At 38.1% G+C, this 21,873-nt stretch overlaps 1 protein-coding gene across 1 annotated transcript; it reads right to left on the minus strand.

Moving 5' to 3' along the window:
• Positions 1-4,798: 4,798 nt before the first annotated feature.
• LOC123649466 (proteasome maturation protein) lies at positions 4,799-19,108 on the minus strand. The gene is made up of 6 exons (XM_045567631.1): positions 18,929-19,108; positions 16,030-16,127; positions 14,279-14,339; positions 10,364-10,465; positions 7,089-7,182; positions 4,799-4,967 (listed from the first exon to the last, which is right to left on the minus strand). The coding sequence occupies exons 1-6, from the start codon at positions 18,929-18,931 to the stop codon at positions 4,900-4,902; spliced, it is 426 nt and encodes a 141-aa protein (XP_045423587.1). The 5' UTR covers positions 18,932-19,108; the 3' UTR covers positions 4,799-4,899.
• Positions 19,109-21,873: the final 2,765 nt, after the last annotated feature.

The following is a 21,873-nucleotide window of genomic DNA, read 5'->3' on the forward strand; positions in this document are numbered from 1 at the left end:
GCAGGTAGTCTTCTGTTTGATAGTATTGCTTAGGGCTTTCTTCTGCAAATGGCACTCTTAATTCAATATGCCAAATTATTTCTAAGATCATTCCTTTTAGGTTTAGCTAATGTCTTCTGGGCTGGAGGCCCATCTAATAACTGAGTAATTCTCTGATTGATTGATTTTTGTTTTCCTTCCTATCCAATGCTCTTCCTAAATCAAAAGACAAAGCACCTTACAGTCTACAAAGTGGTTTCTCTATTAACTTGTTTTACTCTTTTAATAACCCTGCAAAGTAGATCTTCATTTTCCTCACTTTGTAGATGAGGAAGGCAGTCTGCGAGATTTGGCTTGCCCATGGTCACCCAGCTACTGTCAGGCAACAGCATACACACAATGCACCTGGCACTGAGGAACTCCACAGCCAGGGTTTGCATGTGACAGAGTATAAACCCAAATGCAAGAACTGTATCACCTATGGTATGCAGTCCCCGCCAAAAACACATTAGCACAACCTGCACTCAATTAAACTGCCTGTAATTATCTTTCTTGAGGTTAGACAAGAAGGTCTATAAAGTCCCTTCCAGCTCAGCACTCCATGGTTTTACGCATTTCATCTGAACTGAAGCAGTCGCATATGGTATCATTTAATACAGCTGAAGGATTAACAGATGGTTTCTGAGTTGAGCAAAAACTCTACTTGGAGATGTAGGAAGTATATCAGGGGATTAGATTGCAGTGACCCAAGGCAAAAATATAGCATGAAGGAATCTAGCCATGTCCAAAGTGTCTATCCTAAGAGTCAATTAGTAAATGTGATGCTGAAGAGACTGGAGAGACATGCAAGCTGACGGGATGGGGGGAATATATTCCACACAAAACCAAAACAAAACGCTGTCATCTAAACTCCCATAACGTAACTTATGCAAGGACCAGTCTTTATGATACAGTCCAGATAAAGGTAAACTGAAGAGGAGAACATGTTCCTTTTTATCCAACAGGGTACAAAGGGGGTTAGATAAACCATATTACTAGAAATGAGTATTTTCATCATTAGAGAGGTATATTAGTATTTCTATTCAATGGGATGGTTCATAGCCTGCACTGCACAGCCTCAAAACCCTCGAAATCCCTTTCATCCACTCCTGTAGTCACTAGATAATCCTCTGATTACTCATTCGGTACCTGAAATTCTTGACAGTAAGAATAGGGTGCCATTTTAAAGAAATGCCTGCATATCAGAACCATCTGTGGAATTTAAAAATAAAAAATCCCTGGCCTCACATCCCAGAGATTCTGATTCGGTAGGTCTGCAGTGGGGTCTTGGAATCTATTTTATTAATAAAAAATCTCCCAAGTAACTGGTACACAGCCTGAGCAAGAGCAAGACCCCGTCTCTACGAAAAATAGAAAAAATTAGCCAAGCATGGTGGCACACACCTGTAGTCCCAGCTACTCGGGAGGCTGAAGCAGGAGGATTGCTTGAGCCCAGGAGTTTGAGGCTCCTGTGAGCTAGGCTGACACCATGGCACTCTAGCCTAGGCAGAGTGAGACTCGGTCTCAAAAAAAAAAAGAAAAAAAAAAAAATACAGAGTCTTTCTGTCACTCCATATGACAGAAGCAACATACTCATGAGCAAGTAAGACACTATGTTAATAATCGGTGAATCTACATGAAAGTTGTATGGGTGTTCCTTGTATTGTTCTTTCAGATTTTTGCTAAGTTTGAAATTTTTAAAATAAAAAGTTGGTGAAAAAAATCATTTGTTTATGTCTTGCAAGATTTCTATAGAATACAGAAAACAAATTAAAAAGGTGGTGGAAGTCTTGAGTTAAAATCAATTCATCTCTCCAAAAGTAAGTGTAGCCAAAGTTAAAGCAGATTTTACCTGATCCTTCCTCCACTGACCCAAAACCATATGCTCCATGTGACCTCTATTTTGTCACAGTGGTAAACAATATAGCTCTTTTTCCAGCCTCTATTAGGTCAAGACACTGAAATAAGCAAGAAGACAACGTACAGCTGACAAAGCACATCCACTGGCTCCAGAAATAAATTCAAGATCTGGAAGCAAACTAACGCTTCAAACCTTGATTTTTCGTCTTAAAAAAATTTTTTTAAATCTCTTACACTTTTTTAATCTGGGGAGAAAAACCCTACAGAAATTCCACTTGAAAAACTAATAGTACATTCTCATTCTTTAATATTTAAGGATCTATAATAAGCATTTATTATACATGAAGGAACTTGAATTTCATTTGAAATCATGAGGTACGTAAGTCCAAGGATGTATCATGGCATTTTTGTTTTATTGAAATAGCAAGTCAAAATCTGGTGGATAATTTCATGTGAAATGAAAAAACAAATCTATTCAATTGTAGATTCCAGTGAAAGATTATATATTGCATAATTGTTCCGTTTTTTCGAAAGTAATCTACTTGTTCAGAACATTTTTCACATTCTTGAACGTGTGCATTCAAAGGATGTAAGCCGGGGCACAATGTCCATGCCTGTAGTCCCAACTACACAAGAGGCTGACACAGGAGGATCACTTGAGCCCAGGAGTTTGAAGCTGTAGTGCCCATGATCGCTCCCGTGAATACCCACTGCACTCCAGCCTGGGCAACACAGAAAGACCCCATCTCTAAAAATAAATAAAACAAAACAAAGGAATAACAAAATGCAGGAGAGCACTGGGCTACATTTACTGGTCCTCCTGAAAAAGGGACAATGCCCACAGCAAAGGGCAAAATTAATGAAAAGTGATAAACTTGTTATTATTTATATTTTGTAGGAGTGAAAAAAAATGCATTTAGTCAAAGTCATCCCATGAGTGCCAAACAGGGCTCAATTATATGCCAAACCCCTGATACTTCCACCAGATGGTAAAACCCACCAACTCCTTTGTTCTCACATATATTAAAAAAAAAAAAAGGCCTTGGCCAGGCGCAGTGGCTCACACCTGTAATCCTAGCACTCTGGGAGGCCGAGGCAGGCGGATCCTTTGAGCTCAGGAGTTCGAGACCAGCCTGAGCAAGAGCGAGACCCCGTCTCTACTAAAAATAGAAAGAAATTAGCTGGCCAACTAAAATATATATAGAAAAAACTAGCTGGGCACAGTGGCGCATGCCTGTAGTCCTAGCTACCCGGGAGGCTGAGGCAGTAGGATCGCTTAAGCCCAGGAGTTTGAGGTTGCTGTGAGCTAGGCGGATGCCATGGCACTCACTGTAGCCCGGGCAACAAAGCAAGTCTCAAAAAACAAACAAACAAAAAGGCTTAATACAGAATTAGGTTGTACCCCCATTAGATATGCTTCTACCTCTTTTATCATTTTGCTGTTAATAAATTCTTATCAAGCACTGTGATACTATGATTTGAAGCTTAGAATTTTTAGTTTCCCACTCACCCATCTCTATCCTCCAGGAAGGGGAAAGGGAGATTGAGTTAATAACTACACGAGGCCTCCATAAAAATCCCTGATCTCTGCTTGTTCCTGGCAAATGCAAAAAACAAAACAAAACCCTGAACTATGAGGTTCAGAACCTCTGGACTGGTGAACATATGGAGATGCCTGGAGGGTGGTGCCACCTGATGAGGGCATGGAAGCTCTGTGCCCCTTCCCACATGTCTTGCCCTACGCATCTCTTCCATCTGCTATTCATCTGTATCTTATGTAATGTGCTTTATAACAAATGAATAAATGTAAAGTTTCCCAAATGATTCTTGGTTGCAGGGAGCAAGCTGTAGATGCAGAAAGTTTTAGAATATCCATTAGTAACTTTTAAGACATAAAACAACCTTCAGTGTCTTCAACTAGCTACATGACCATAAACGCATGTCCCTGCGTTGTAGGATGTTTAGCTGTATCCCTGTCTTCTTCCCACTAGATGCCAGGTGCAACTCACTCCCAAAGTTGGGACTCCAAAAAATGTCTCTAGATACTGCCAAATGTTTCAAATCAGTAACTTATTTAATAAAAGATGCTACTAAAATGTTGATAATCAAAATACATTTTTTAATTGTGAAAGACGACCCATTCACTAATGTTCTAAACAGTTAAATTTTTCTATACCGGGTTCATAAAGAATACCTTATAAGAAAGAACCATGGTGAACATTTATTTTTAAATAAATTACTACAGAATTAGCTCATGGATGCATAGTGTATATATATAAATGTTCTAATAATTTTTTTAAAAAATTTAAGCATCTTCTGATATGTAAATTAAAAACAAGGAAAAATTAGTTTTACTTTTAACAGTTGCTTGGTAATATATTAAATACATATTAAGTCTATGAAGTATAACAGCTTAACCTACATTTGGTGATTGATTTTACACTTTAAAGGTAGGACTAAAACCAAAACTTCTGAACTCACACTTTTGAACCTGAAAGAATCAGAGAATAGCTATAATTCTAAAAATAGCATCAATATACTGAATATTATTCGTATGAGTATTAATGGGCTATACTGAAACAAGATAAATATATTATACTCAATTTGAAGTGTTGCCACTGAAATCAATTACAAATGTTTACTCTAAAAGATGCTACTATGAAGTTTACAGACTCAACTACTGATAATGGTTATTCAAAATTAAATTTATGGAATACCTAGAAAATAGGATAAATTGGAATCTGTGGACCATTTTATAATATTTATGAGCAACAATTTTTTAAAAGACATAAAAGGCTATTGTTTTAATATAAATTAGGAACTTTAAAATCGCCTCCCTTTAGTGCTTTCAATTGTCACATGGCCATAAACCAAAGGCCCAAATAAGTTTAAATGATCACTGATACAACTTTTGCAAAAATTCTCATGTCAGTACTTTTAATGTTGTATACATCAAATAACAGTAAAAAGACAACTATAAACAAGATGCAGCCCCTCTATTTTCACAAACAGCACAGTGTATTACAGTAAACCAAGTTTATATTCCACCATCAAGTGTGGTTCTCCCATTACTTCACTTTGTGATGGATCTGTAAACAAACAAAACAAACATTTTAAAAGAGTCTCCCAAGAAGATAAACTCAATGGTTTCACTTACACGAAAATCTAGAACAGTCAAAACTAATTTAAAGTGACAGAAAACAGACCAGTGATTGCCTGGGGCCAGGGTATGGGGACTGATTACAAAAGGACCAAGGGAACTTTTGCGGGGTGATAAAAACATTCTCTGTATTGACTGAGGGGACCCAGCTGTATGCATTTGTAAGAACTCACAGAAGTGTACACTTAAAAATGGGTGTATTCCATTGTATGTCAATTACACTTTAATATAACTGATTTAAAAAGAAAAAAAATCAATTGAAAAGTTTTCCTTTTTCAAGGTTCAAGTTTTCTTGTGGCTTCCTACATGACTCTAGGAATGATCTCTTAATTTAATTTGCAAAAAAGTCTTCCCTGTATCATTTTCTGCTCTGTTGCATACACACAACACAAATCAGAATTCTAAAGCAAGAAAACCTTAAAAATCTTCACACTCTTGTGTTTACAGATGAGTCAGACAAAAGTCTTATTTTAACTGTGATAATGTATGTAAAAGAGCTTTCAAAATTAATACCAATTAATTAAGCTCACTAAAGACAAAGCCCTGAACTTGAAGTTCCTCTCCTGTAATGAAATACATTGTATGGGCGGGCATCACCGGATCCTCTTTTTGCTGCCCTCAGAGAACCAACAAAAATAGTCATGCTCTGGCTACTGCTACGAGTATTAAACTGTCCTTTAGGAGTCTTGTGTCTTCTGCTAGCACGCATGAAACCATGGCAAGCTAATGTGTTAGCTTGTAAGATCTCAAACCCTTCAGAGTTCTTCAACTATTCTCAGGTTACAGACCATGAAAGACCCTGAACATATTATCTCTTCTGCCTGAAATACTCTTCCCTCTATTTGTAGCTCAACTAAATCATATAATCCATATACCTTTCAGGAATCAACTTATGTGTCGTATTCCCAGAGGCACTTGCCTCTCCCAACCCGACAACATTCTTTTTATTCCTAGAACTTACCACGACTTATAATTACATTTGTATTTTATCTGTTTAACGTTTGCCAACCCCATTAGAAAGCAGAGATGTTTAGTTCACTGCTTATGCATTCAGACAGATAATATCTGACTGAATAAATGCTTAGTAAGGTCCTCTCTCTTTCTTTACACAGAATTACAGATTTTTAAATGAATGTATTTTCATAACTAAAACTTACAACTATATAGACCTTAACTATCACCTTACCAGTTTTAAATGAGGTCTAAGTTCAATGTAAAAGCATAAGAATCCCAGCTTTTCCTGCATTTAAAAAGTTCCCTCAAGGAAGATTCTCAAAAAGGAGGCTCACTAGACTTCTGTTATGTCCACAGCATTTCCTTACCGGACATCAGCAGCCAAGCAAAACTAATAAAACTCAATCCTGTTGAGTTTTTCTATTTCTCCTATACTGCCGAGACATAACGAGCAGAGGCAGTACCGAACAGGATTATATTTGTTTATCTTCCTCAGGACCAGAAAAAATAGAGGATGCTGTGTGTATTATTTTTACTTAAATGTCATCTCATACATGATACAATTATTCAAGGAATTTTGTTAAAAATGACAAGGTTCTTCTTTCCTACTCATCACCTATAGAAGTACAAAAATCACTGTCTGGAGGACCACTTTTTAAAGAAAGATTTGTTCCAGTCATTTAAACACTAGTCTACACATACGCACACATGCAAAAACCCCACAAACAAGGAAACAAAAACAACACTAATCACATCCCACAAGCATGAATACTGAAACAACTCTCATTGTTTAAGCCACCCTAGGAATACTGCATCAGACCGACACATCAGACTTGATGCTAGGACATGAAATGAATGACTACCATTACTTGACTGAAATGACTATACTCTTAGAACTTCATAAATAATTTTCACTTTTAAGCACAGTTAAAGAACAGTTATCACCATTAAACCATATCTTACCACAGAGAATAAACACAAGTGAATCCAACTGGCTGTAACCTCCACGAGGACAAGAATTTTCTCTGCCTTTGTTTGCTGCCGTCACCTTGTATATCACAGGGGCTCCATACGAAGGTACTGAATGACAACTTACCGTTAAGAATATCTTCAAATCCAATAGTCTCATCGTTACCCCTCAAAATATCCAGTGAAAAATTTGAGCTTGGAAGAAATGGAAGACGCTGAACCTTTGGGAAAAGTATGAAAAAGGCAAGATTAGAAAAAAAACAGGGGGAAAAATATAATATATAATCTAATTTCATGTTCTATATCCTTCATTTGAAAAAAATTCACAAAACTAGGTAAAATATAAATTTAACCAGGGGTGGAAAAAACAGCAGTTCATATTTTAGACACCAAGTTTTTAAAACTTCTTCAAAACTTTACTCAAAGTATGTCAAGATAATGTACTTATATTTTATTAACACTTAATAATCACATCAGGTTTGCACATACTTTGAGGCTTTGCTTCTGTCCAGGAAAACTACAGCAAATAGCCACGTGATGAAACGTAAAACCCCAAAGCCTAACACTATACCTTGTTCCTGATATGTGGGATGATCAAATTCCTGAAGAAATTCCAACTCAGTGACAGCATTATTCTACTTAGTATACAGATTACTTCATCTTCTACATTGTTTTGTACTGCTCATTGCACAAACATAAGGTATAACCCTTTCAAACAGCAGTAACCAGAAATGCAGATCAAAGTCACTTGTGGAGCCTTTAAAAACACAACACCATTACAAACTAATGTGATCTTTTTTTGAAGACCACAATCTGCCATACATTAAATACACATGTGGCAGACTGACTCGTAAGTGTAGTGGAGAAAACCATAAGCTATAGAGGCAAAATGATCGAAATTCAAATTCTGACTCTATCACTTACCAATCATATGGCTCTGTGCAAGTTACCTGACCCATCTCAGCCTCGGTTTCCTCCTCTGTGAAATAGGATAATACTACCTTCCTCTGAAAACTATAGCAAGACGTGAGGTAAAGTATGTACCCGGTATATTCACTGGCACGTAGCTGGTACTCTATAAACTTAAAGGTAGCCAAACCAAATTTCCAGTTTTTCTGTTCTTTGTTAGTTGTCCAGCAGTTATAATTGAAGTCAATGCAGATAATTTTAGAAACTGCCAAAAGACTATCGAAAGAGTAATAGGTGGTCAGTGACTAAATGATATTAGCATTTTGAAAATAACCATACCTTTAGAATCTAAGGGGGCAGTTATGCTCAGATTTTTTTCCTCCCCAAAATGTATTTAGACTAAAGATACTATCTGCAATTACTAATGGCCTACAGAGTTCTTTCAAACGTTACAGCGTGGAAAAATTTCTCTAGATTGCCAGACCTTAAAAAAAAAGAAAAAAGGAAGTGGAAGAGGAGGAAGAGGGACAGAAATAGGAGCCTGTAAATTAAACCCAGCAGGAAAGGGTCTGGTAGTTAGATCAGAGGTACAGGAAGCCATCAAAAGCAGGGATGAGCAGGCAGCAATTCTTCACAAGCAAGAATTGCTGAAGTACAGCAAAAAAAAAAAAAAGGTCAGAATTCTGGGCAAAGATTTTTGGATTAAACAGTATTAAAAATTTAAGTCCAAAATTTGAGCATATGTAGTTGAAATCTGAATCATACACAGGAAAATAAAAGGGGAAGCTAACAATTTTTTGTCATTTAATCTTCAGAATAACCCCATGCTGTTTTTAAGGCTCTCTCCATTTCACAGTAAAAACAAAGAAAAAATCTGAGGTTCAGAAAAGTCTCTAACTTATTTATGTTTTTAAGACTAGCAGATGATGCAGCCAAGATTCAGATCCAGATTATTCTGATTTAAAGCCATGCTATTTTAGAGCTTTATCTCTGGAGAGAAGTACTCACAGTAGCTTCCAGAATGACTTAGCCAAATACAATTGATTGCATTAACAGAATATACTGAATAAGACAAAATTTTAGCCAATTCATGAACAGAGCCAAGTTAAGGAGTTGGGTTTTATTTTGAGGGCAAAGTTGAGGTGAGTGGCATGATCAAACTTGTGTTTTGCAAAGATTATTCTAGCCTGAGTGTGAACGAGGGCTGAAGGGGCAGTAGGGATGAGTGTTGCAGTAATTCAGATGAAGCATGGCAGGGGTGAGAACCAATGTAGCAGCAATGGTGAGAAGATCAAGTAATAGATTGGGTGATTTGGGGGAGGGGACAAGGGGCTAGGGTGAGGTGCTGGATGAGATAACCAAGGCTAATGCTCCAATTTCTGCCTTAGGTAGAAACCTATGCACACATGATAAGGAGTATGTGAGGAATAATGAGTTATTCTGTACTTGTACATGTGAAACTACAATTGGAAAAGGACAGGTTTACAGCTCATGAGAATTACAGCTTGGGAGTGATCAGCATATATATGAAACTAAAGTCACAGGAATAGGCAGGAAATAGGGTGAGGAACGGACCAAATGGGGCCAAGCATTTTAGGGAACAGATAAAAGGAACCTACACAGAGACACCTAAAAACAAGAGTTCAGAAAGGAGGCGGACACAGGGAAAGTGTGGTGTTCTAAAAACCAAGGGAAGAAGGAAGGAGCTATTAGTATCAAATACTACAGAAAGATCAAGTAAAATGAGGGCAAAAAAAAAAGTCCCCATTGTTTTGTTGCTGTGATGGGAGACAGACTATAGTGGGTTAAATGAACAGGAGGTAAAGTAGTACATAAAGCAAATGTAGACAACTTTTTCAAGAAGTTCAACTTGCAAAAAGCGCATGCCATGAGAGAGAAGGTACTCTAAAGGATTTGAGATTGATACGATTTTTGCTTTGTTTTAAAAAACAAAAGAGGTTCAAATATGTGTAAATGCTGCTGCCGAGACAGAAGAGAGAGAGCTGCTGAAGATATGAGATACAGAAATGATCACCAACAAAGGGAATTTCCTGAAGTATTATGACGGGACAGAATCCGGAGCAGAGGTAGGGAGATAATTCTTACACACTGGGAAGGACACTTTCCAAATACTTATTCCTCAGCAACAGATATATCAGCTACATACAAACTGCATGCCCGATACCTCCACTTGGATATTCCTAGAGTCATCTTAAATTCAATGTAACCCCAAAAACAGAAAAACATGACAGTAGATATAGATTAAGTTTTCAGGCACTGAGCCTATAATTAGGAGGAGTTTTCCATTTAATTACTTCTTTTTTCATCTATGAGGCTGGAATCAAGGTCATATCCTATAAAGGGGGAAAGCAGCATAAGTTGTAAGGGAGCAGAGAAGGTAAGGGTTGAATAGCTGTTATGAAAATAGAAGAGTCCTCATGACCAATATCAACACATATGGCACACATATATAACTCAGATGCACACACTCACCTGCTGCACTGCCTTGAATTCCATCTGTAATTTTAGTGGAGCAAACAGACCCTGGATGTTTCTCAGCGTGGAAAAATTCATTTTATCTTGGTTGAGCTGGAACTACAAAAGACAACGTAATTTTAAATGTTACCCTCAATATTCTGCCTTCAAAACAGCAGCGATACATACATAACACAATACTTACATGAAAAATTTTAATATTCATAATAAAAATGAAGGATTTTTACTAATTTCTTCTGATAAATTTTAGGATATATGTCTATATTTTATTCAGCATGCAGGTATACTTCTTTTTCTTTTTTTTATAGAGCCCAGGTCTCACTATGTTGCCCACACTGGTCTTGAACTCCTGGCCTGAAGCAATCCTCCCGCCTCAGCCTCTCAAATTTTGGATTTACAAAACTAACAAATTAAGGAATGCTTTTCATATTTCAGAAGTATATTTACAAGGCATCATATTTCATGCTTTTGATTAAAAGTACTGCAAAACTGGGGTGCAAAGAAAAAGTGTAATTTGAGATTCAGAAAATGTCACATATATTGACTTAGAATTTCTAAGTATGAAAGTATATATTTCAAAAGATTTAGTAAAAGAAATAATCAGACCATTATACCATCCTGTTAAGTAAACTACAATGTTTAAACTTCACTTTTTCGGGTAATTGACTCGGGGGGGGGGGGGGGGGGGGGGGGGATTCCAAACTCTGAAAAGTCTATTCAGTTGTATTGGGTCCAAATCAACAATTTTTTTCTGGAATCGTACTTTCAATAAGAATTGATATTACATTTAAGAAACTTTGATCATAATTTAATGTATTTCAGGTAAAATGAATCAACTTGACTGATGGATTCTAAAACAGTTTCCCAAAATGGCTCTTAAAGATAGTGAATATGATATATAGACTGCTACAAAGATTTGTCTGAGCTAAGGTAATTATAATGAGGTAAAGTGACTTGTCATTATTTTTTATTAGACTATACTCTCTTGATAAGATTTTTTTCTGTCACCAAAAAGATCATTTTGATCAAAAATCTATGGAGAAATTAATGCCTACTATGAAGGTGTCTAATAATATGGTTTTAATTACTTTAGCTTGACACATCAAAATTTTGACATGGTCATTAGGAAAAATCTGCAATAGTTTATTATGAGTATACAATCTGACTTTCTAAGTAAAGGGTTTCCTTTAAATACTGAAATATCCTCATGATACGTAAATATGATTTTTAAAGAAATGGGGTTATGCTATGTGGCTAGAATGTAGCAGCTATTCATAGCTACAGCCTCAAACTCCTGCTTTAGGTTCCCAAGTAGCTAGGACTACAGGTGCATGTCACTGCACCTAGCAATAAATACAATTTCATGAAGAAAAAACCCAATTCATATAAATTTTGATGAACACATCTAACTCATGTGTGTCACATTGTAATGTGATACTAAAACTACAATTATCAATCACATACAAATTAGCAACCATGTACAAAATTAGGCTCTGTGGTGACATACAAGAAAACAGAAGAAAGTCTACCCTGGAGGAGGTTGTACTCTAGCTGGGAAGGCATTACATACAGATCAGGGCTCCTCAACTCTTGGTACTACTGATGTCTTAGGCCAGGTAAGTCTTTCTTGTGGGGTGTTGTCCTATCGTATGCATTGTAGGATATTTAGTAGCATCCCTGGCTTCTACCCAATAGATACCAGTATTGATAATACTCCAACACCCGCCACAAACATCATTTGTGACAACCAAAATATCTTTAGACATTGCCAACTATCCCCTGGAGAGGGGGAATTCCTCCCCTAGCTGAGAACCACTGATACAGATGATGACAGTCATCTTCCATCACTATCACCACTGCAGCTCCCAATCATGGAGAGCTACTAGAGGCCAGCAATATGCCAAGAGATGAACTATTTCTAACTCCATTTTACAGATGAGGAGACGAAGATGCAAAGAAAATTAAGCAATTTGCTCAACTTTACATAATAAGTGTGGTGCCTATGTAGTTGAACTATACAACCCATGCTAAAAGACTTATAATAGATGGTAAGTGGTACAGAATTTTAAGAAAAAGAAAGACTGCCATTAGCTGGTTCGTGATTAAGGAAGAATAGAGGCAGTAGGTATAAGGTGAGTCTCAAAAGACCTACGTTTTTAGAGTCTTCACCATTCTCGCCAGTCTCACTCAGATTTGTCAAACTTTCTCTTAACATGTATTGCTCAGAACTGAACCAATATTCCAAATCTACTGGCTAGGCCTCTTATTAATAAAGTTCAAGATTACATTAACCATTCTTTTTAGTGGCGCAATACTTATACTGAGTATATAGTCAATTGTCAAATTTTACATATCAAGACAGGTTTACCCTACCTACATGTGTATAATTCATTTTTTGAACTCAAATACAGAACTTCACGCTCACCTCTATAAATGTTTTTCTGAAAGTTTTGGCCTAGCCTTTTGGTCTATTTTGTCATTGTGATATAGTTCAATTATTTACCAAAATGATCTTTACCAGCTTTGTCTTCTAAAAACCTAATTTATGTGTTTTCTATGATTATTCTCTTATCTTTGAAAAATATTTAACCTCCTAAGTGCCCACCTTACTACCTAAAATGTAAGTAGAGACCCAAGATCCCTACCAACATATCCCCTCTAAATTAACAATTCCTTAATCATTGCTTTCTGGGTACAGTTATCAACCACACACAACTCGCCCTACACTACTTTCACTTTGCCCATAATCTACCATCTAATCCTCAAGCTTATCCCTTGTCAGATAATTTGGTCCCTTCACTGATCCATTTGGTAATTTAATAAAAGAACAAACTAAGATTAATTTGCTATGAGCTCAGAGTTGCTGGTGATCATCGCTTACTTTACCAAACACTCACAGACTTCTACTCAATAGTCCACTTAAGAACAGTGCCAGGGGCCAATGTTACCACAAACAACCTTACTTTTTAGTTAAATCCCTTTTAGAAAAGTAGACTATTTTATCCATCTTCAGTCTATAGGCAATTTTCATTTCTCCCATTATTTCTCAAACATGATCAACTATGCTTTTATAATCATACTCATATGCTTTTCAGTCTACTCTGGGCTGTCAATTTCTGAGCCTGAAACCTGAATGCAATTAAAACAACTAGAAGCTCTTTATTTTCTCATCTTTCTTGTCACAATTACATTATTTGTCTACTCTTATAGAAAGATCTATCCCCTTATTAAAGAGAAAGGAAGCAAAAAAATTTTAAAAATGAAATCAGTTTTCTGTTATCTAATAACATTGTACTACCTTCCCCAAGTAGTGAGAAGCCTTTATCTTCTTGCTATTAATGCTTATTTAAGAAGCTTTTAAGTTGTTTATAGAAGATCTGTATGTACATGCCATCCCTTCTTTGGAAGTGACCTTTCCCCACCTAGTTACTTGATGGATCTTGGCCTAAAACTGCCCAAATGTCCCCTCCTCTATAAAGTCTTCCAAAAGCCCTAAGCACTTAGGGGCCTGACCCATCCTTGGTCCTCTCTAGCACTTTACGAAGCCTCCTCTTACCCACTGCTTGCCTTTCCCATTAATTTTAAGTTCCTTAACAATGGGGGTTATATCATACTTATCAGTGCACCTACTGTGCCTCGTGGATATGTCCCTCAGTAACTTGGAGATGCAGGGCTTGAGAAAGATGTCAAGGCTAGGGCTATGGACTTGGAGATCAACAACAAAAATGGCAGAGAAAAATATTAAAAAAAACAGGATTATCAAATGAGAAAATTACAAGAAGAATGGAGAAGTGGATCAATCTTTAGACGTGTGCATAAAAGACAGAAAAGGATGTGTAGACAGAGAGCTTTAGTGAAGCAGTATAATGATAATTTGAAAGCCTACAAGATTGACACAAGTAACATACTTACATTTTTTTCTGATAATTCAAGAGGATGACTAGGCAAAAGTTCATTTTTCACACAGGAAAAACTGGAAACAAAATTAAAAGGGCAATTAAGTATCACTTAATACCCACAGCTCAAAATCATATCTATTAAGGGTGTGACTACAATGGAATGGCATGAAGGAATTTTTCTGAAGAGATGAAAAACGGTTCTGTATCTTGACTGTGGTATTACAGGAATTGACACGTGTTAAAATTCATAGAACTATTCACCAAAAAGAAAAATAATCAATGCATTGTATAATAATTATTCAAGAATGCATCTATTATGGTGGTAGTCAAGACTCCAATCACTAGAGAGAACCTTCCAAAACCTGGTGCTAAATGATGCCCTAAACCTAAAAGAAATTTAATAAACGTATGTGTAATACTATTATTCTGATGAGTTGCTTCTCACACCATATAAAATGTTTAAGCCTTTTCCCCCCAGGTCTATCACATACTCAATATTTAATATATCTTTAATAAACATGTTAAAGCATTTACTAAACACCTCTGTGCAAAAGTACTGTTAGGTGATGCACAGCTAGAAGCAAGCCACTGGTCTTTATCACTCTAGATATATACAGATGACTATCTTATTGTCCAAACCTGGATTTGAAAGCTGAAAGAAACCTTAGAAATCCTGCCATGATCATTTACTGAATATTGTCTTTTACAGAACATTATCCAAGTGGGGCTTGAAAATTGTCCTGATCGTGGCAATCTTACAGCTCAATCAGGAAACAAAGAAAGAGGAACATTTCATGTGAAAAAAAATCATCAGGACTTAATTACTGCCTAGCCAGTGAATCTGATTATATTACAAATCAAATTATATCTCCAATTCAACAGACTATACAATCCATCTTTTACTATAATATTGGAAGTCTATAATGAGAGATTATGTCTGCACCCAGACATCAGCATTCAAATGTCACTCTATTATCATAACACTTTAAAATTAAGATATAAAATTTAAAAATTCAGGATACAGAATGTTTATAGGCGGAAAGGCATCATTTTCATTTGATTAAGCAAAAAAGTGACCAGACAAGAAAAACGACTAGTAGCAGAAACTGAGACTTAAACATAAAGGAAAACACAGGAAGGGGCATAACTGCGTGCTAAAGCTAGAAAAGAAAAACACCAGCAGTCAACATTTACTGAGTGCTTCCAATGTCAGGTATCGTTTTAAGTATTTGTTAGGTGTTAACTCATTATTCCTCAAAACGAGACATATACTACTATTGGCCCTATTTTATAGATAAGGACACTATCTATGGAGACATAGAGCAATTAAGTAACTTGCCCAAAGGGACATATAGTCTTTACTAAATAGCATAGCCAGGATCCAAATCCAGGCAGCCTGAGTCAAGAGTCCATCCTCTTAACTCCTATGTTCTAGTGCCTCCCCCAGAAAAGTGAATTACTCCAATAACTAAAAAAATAAGGAAGCAAATGGCTCTCCAAGTTATCAGTAGTAACAATAATAATAATTTCTATCAAATCATGCTAATAGGTACCACTGCCTAGGAGGATGCCCTACTCTGGGAACCTACTACTCCGAGAAGATGCTTCTAAGCCTCTCCCCTTCCCCCTTCCCAACCTATCTAAGGCCTATTACTTCCATCTCCCAAGTTAAATATACATTTATAGTCTGATGAAGAATATTATGAAAAATAATTCACAGAAAACATTGTATAACAAAGCTGAAGTCACAACTCCCCCATATACCCTTTCCGAAGAAGATCATGACTTTCAAAAGGTCCACTTGCTGAAAGTTCAGTAACTGGAATACTGTCCTTTAGCTGAGATCCAAGTCCTCTGGCATTCTACAACACAAATAAAAAACACTACTAAATACCAAAAAAATTTAAACATACACACCACCCCCAACACCTATGTCAAAAATACTGTTTAAGTAGGACAGAGAAAAGATAAGGTCTCTCCCTTAAAGAATCGACAAAGTAGAGACAATTACAACAAGCCTTAAACACTATGATAGAGGGACATACATGGTACAATGAGTAATACCAAATTTGTGAGTGGGAAGGATTTCTGAGCTGATCTCCGGGGGTTTTTTGGTTTTGTTGTTTTGAGACAGAGCCTGTCACCCAGGCTGGAGTGCAGTAGTGTGGTCACAGCTCCTGTACCTGAGCTCCTGGGCTCAAGTGATCCTCCCACCTCAGCCTCCCAAGTAGTTGGGACTACAGGTATGTGCCACCACAGGTGGCTAACTTTTAACTTTTTTTTTTTTTTTTTTTAGATACAGGGTCTCACTATGTTGCCCAGGCTAGACCTGAACTCCTGGCTTCAAGTGATCCTCCTACCTCAGCCTCCCAAAGTGCTGGGATTACATATGTGTGCACCACACCTAGCCCTGAGCTGATCTCTTAATGCTACAAACTGAAAGGCATTCCAGGAAAAAAGAAATAGCATATTATGTGGCATCTTCAGCAAAGGAAAAAAAAAGAAATAATATAAACAAAGGTGTGAAAATATAAATGAACAAGTTATAAGTAGTTTGAGATGACTGGCTAAATACTTGTATTAGTAGGCAGAAGTAAAGGCTGGAAAAATGGGGGAAAACAAGTTTTACATGCACAGAAATCTGGGTTTTATTCTGAAACTGATAGAGAGCCTGTGAAGGGATATATAGGTGTGATCAGATGTGCTTTCACTGTAAAGCTCTCTCCCTTAGGTTGGAATGTTTAGCATAGAATGAACAAGTGGAAGACAGAATTCCGGGGAATACCATTCTTTAAAGACAAGGAATAACAAAGAAATGGGATTAAGAACAATACAGCTAGGAAAAAAGGTAATTCATAAAGTGTTTAGTCTCTTTCTTTCCTTTTTTTTTTTTTCCTTAACATTAGAGACACGGTCTTGCTATGTTGCCCTGGCTGGATTCGAACCCCTGGGCTCCAGCAATCCTCCTGCCTCAGTCTTCTGAGTAGCTGGGATGATAGGCATATACCACTGCCCCTAGTGAAAAGTATTTGGTTTCCATAAGAGGAGGGCATTATCTATAAAAACTAAATGTTTCTAATCAGAATAGTGTAAAACAAAACAAAAACCAAAAAGAGGAGACCGTGCATTTAGTACAATGTATTGTCACCCTACACATTTATACTATGAAACATGCAATCACTGAGTATTTATTAGGCACCTATTATGTGTCAGGTACTCTGCTAGGTGCTGAAGATGCATATCTACCTCCCATGGCTTCATCTAATGAACATATATCAAGCAAATAAAATAGTAAGTGTTACAACAGATAAAGCACAAGATGCTGACTTTAAATCACTTGTTGCTTAAGTACAATATCCCTGCAACTGTGTAAAAAAATGTAAAACATCTACAGGTAGTTTGGTATCTAATCTTAACACTACTGTAAGAGAAACTATTCTGAGAAACCAGAATAGTTTGATTTATTGATTTCTTAATATATTTGTACATTTTATTTCGTCAGGTACTTTCTCTTGTCTGGGATTTCTTCACTCTATAGAAAGGCTTTACGAATACTAGAAGTAGTCTCTACTGAATGTGTATCACTTTCACAATATTATAAAGTCTAGAAAAATAGTTAAGTTGAACCATCATAAGTTGGGGGCCCTCCATAGAGCTGTATGATTGCAACTTTCCAAATGTGTCTTCTGCTTCTTTCCTACATGGACATTCTCCTCCAGCTACACTGCTTTACTGTAAAGTGAAAGAAAAGGTTTCTTCTATGCACAAAGAAAAGGGGGATTCTGACCTCTGGGTTTTATTGTTACAGTCATTTTTCCAATTTCCTTTTGTAAAATACCGGGCCAGTACTTTAATGTTTCTAATAAAGTAGCAGAGAAAAATCTATGAAAACCTAGTTACCAGTTACACTTGAGGGTGTTTACAAAACTTCTTTACAACGATTAGCAATATTTACCAACAGAAGCTTCCTAGATTTGGACAGATGGCCTACCAGCATTAACTGATATCAGAGTCAGCTGGCAATGGTAACTCAGGAGCCTTCCCAAATATCACAACTTTTAAGTTAAAGAGAAAGAGAAGGGGAGGGGTGTACGAGGGAAGGAGATGCACTAACAATACTGACAAATTGGGAATAACTGCATTATTGTTATTATTATTTTACCTACGACACCTAGCATACTACAAGCTCTCAACACCGTTTGCAGAGTAAAGCTTAGCTGTATAAATGCGACCTATAGTTGTGGGTTGGTTATTAAGCACTTGCAAGCGGGCGGGGGTGTGGATTGAGGAGTTTGAGGGCTCTGGGCTCCCAACGTTACCTCTCTCGGGGCAAGGGTCGGCGGCGCCACCCTTTCGGGTGTCCTTTTCCAACTGCGCGCCAACTAAGGGGAAGGGGCCCAAGCTGCCAAGGGGATTGGGGAGGAAAGGGCGCAAACCCAAAGAGGAGAAACAGGATTAAGCTGAACCGCTGCTTATGGGAGCAGGACAATCACGACCCGCCCCTACCCAATGACTCGACAGATCATGGCGCCCGAGGCCGGCTTCATGCCCACGCCGCCGCCGCCGCCGCCACCCAGGGGCGCACGAGGAGGCCGCGGCCTGTTCCTGCCGAGCCACGGTCTCCAGCCCGCCTGGAATTCGGGCCGCCCGGGAACTCACTCACCATCTTCAGCCGCTCTGCGGAGAGCCTCTCAGCCCCGTTACCGTCAGCCGACCCCGCCACTTACTTCCGTTTCCGGGGGCCGCCCTCCACATCCGCCGGAAGTGCGTCCGTCCGGGGGAGGAAGGAAGGAGGGCGAAGGGAGGCGGGAGGGAGCCGCGCGGGACTGTGGCTCCCACGCTTGCGATCCCGAGGGACCGAGGGACCGAGGGCGTAGTAGGGGTGTGGGCTGGGAGGAGGGAGAGATGTGCCGTGGGGGAGGAAAGACGTAGACTCCGCTTTTTTAATAAACATCTACGGTTTTTACGGCATTTTAAGATGTGCTTTTGTAGATACGTCGCCTTACTTAACACAAAATCTCGGTGTGGTAGGTAGTACATTTTACAGAAGGGTAAATGAGGCCCAGATAGTTTGAGTGATTTGCCTAAGATCGTTTAGCTAACAAGGCAGAAGTGGGACTCAAGGCTTTGTCCGTTTGCCCTGCCATGTTCAGAACCCTGTGCTGAGGCTTAAGGAAAGAAAAGGGGATCAGGCTGGCGTGGTTCCTGGCCTGAGGAGTGGGGTTACTCCAGGGCCTGGGGGGGATCGTGAAGACTAAGTAAATGTGATCATGACTGACATACACTGGGCTCTTAGAACAGCATATCAACACAATTCTAAGTGCTTTCGTGTGTTATCTCTAATCTTTTGAATAACTTGATGAAGTAGCTACTACTATTTCCCTAATTTTACTGGTGAGGAAACCAAAACATAAAGAGGTTAAATAAATATGCCCAGAGACCTAGCCTGAGTCCATAGTCCATGGTCATGACACTATCCTGTATTATCTTCCAAATGTAATGTGATAAAATAGCCTTCAGCTCTGCCACCAGATAAAGGAGACAGGTTAAGGAATCCTTGGGCTGTTAGTCAAAGGAGAAGAACAAACTAATTTGGGGTAGTAGCATATGTAAAAGAACATTAGCAGATATGCTTGTGCAAAAAGCAAACTGGAAGCCTGAGCAACAGACTTCTTTCTACAAAATAAGAAAGAAAAAATTTAGCTGGGCACTCCAGCTACTTGGGAGGCTGAGGCAGGAAGATTGCTTGAGCCCAGGAGTTTGACATGGCAGTGAACTGTGATGACACTACACTACTGCACTCTAGCCTGGGCAACAGAGCAAGACTCTGTCTTGGAAAAAAAAAACAAAATTATTCTGGTCCAGCATAAGGGACAGACTGTTAATTGGGAGAAAGTAGGAACCAGGATACCATTTAAGCTATTGCAGTAGTCCAAGCCAGAGATGGTAAAGCTGAAAATTAAGGTTATGTGGCATCTTGGAAAGGCTTTGGAGGTGGGAAACAGTAGGATGAACTTGAGAAATACTAGAAAGGCATGAGAAGAAGGGGAGCCTGCTCTGGAGACAGTGATATCTTAGAATTCAAAGGTTAAGAAAGTATTGAGAGGTTAGAAAGTAGTTCAAAAGTAGCTAAAAAGAGATTATGAAGTCCTGAAAGTAGACCTTTGGTGACCAATGTGAAACCAGTTCTTTTAGTAGCAGTTGTTTTAGTAGCTCAACAAGGAGAAAGTTCCTCTTATTTTGAGCAGTACACCCATGTTATATCCTATTTTAAAAGGTTTGATACAGCATTAACTAATAAAGGGCACTTTTGAGTGTGCTAAATAGTTGAAAGAATTAGATTTGATACTAGAATGATTTAACATATTTGCTTAAGCTTTACATTATATAGCACAAAGGCTGGAATATTAATAATGTGCTATATGTCAGGTCTCAGACTTAGTTCTTTACATACATTGTCTCAATTAATCCTGTGAGGTAGGTACTACTATTATCCACGTTTCACAGAAGAAACTGAGGCTTGTGTGCGTTGTATGAAAACAAGCACCCTATTTTTTTTTCCACTCTCTTCTTTGACTTTACTCTGAAGCCAGTCTGATTATCTATATAAGCCGACTGAGGACAAGTTCAGCTTCATTCACAGCATGTGGCAAGAAGCCCTTACTGCATTTGTTGCCTTTGAGTGTCTCCTGTTCAGGTCCTGTTCCTGTACTTCATCTTGTCAACTGAATTTGGTTCTACTGACTTAAATTTTCATGCTTTCTAAAGACATGGAATTGCACGTACCTTTGCTCTTTTTTATTCTTTTCCTAAGCTCTGCTCTGGGCACTTAAACCCTACCACCAGCTTGCTTAGTTATAGACCACCCCCCCCCTTTTTTTTAAGAGACTGGGTCTCACTCTGTCTCTAGGCTGAAGTGCATTGGTGTGATCATAGCTCACCACATCCTCTCACCTCAGCCTCCCGACTACAGGCATGCACCACCATGTCCATTAATTTTTTTTTTTTTGGTAGAGGCAGAATCTCACTTATGTTCCAGCCTCAAGCAATCCTCCTGCCTCAGCCTCCCTAAGTGCTGGAATTGCAGGCCTGAGCCACCACACCTGGCCAGTTAGAACCCTCTTAACAGCTGTTTTGCCTTTACAGCACAGTGCCTTGCATACTTTAGGCAGGCACTCAAAAAGGTTTTAAAATGTAGTATGTAGTAAATGTCTCTTTAGAACTTGGGAGAAGCTAGAAGAGACATGAAAGAGGTATGGAGAAGAAAGGTAGGAAAATGTCTCAGAGCTAAGGAAGATACAATGTCAAGATAAAGGAATGACCAGTGATGTCAAGTATTATGATTATGGGAAAATCAATGGGGTTTGACAAACAACATGTCATTTGTATGATGTTCTGGTGAGCAATTTAAAATGGTGGGAGCAGAAACCAGATTGCTAGGAATGAAGAGTTAGTAATAAGAAAATGGAGGCAGCTGAATTTTGTAGATCAATCTTTTCAGAAAGTTGTCAGTCTCAAAAAAGAGAGTCAGTATTTTGGTTTGAATGAAAGTGGGGTTTTGTTTTTGTTTTATGTGTATGGCTTGTTGGACAGATGTTAGAGTGAGTC

This window comes from Lemur catta, chromosome 13 (genome assembly GCF_020740605.2).
Source record: "Lemur catta isolate mLemCat1 chromosome 13, mLemCat1.pri, whole genome shotgun sequence".
Taxonomy (NCBI): Eukaryota; Metazoa; Chordata; class Mammalia; order Primates; family Lemuridae; genus Lemur; species Lemur catta.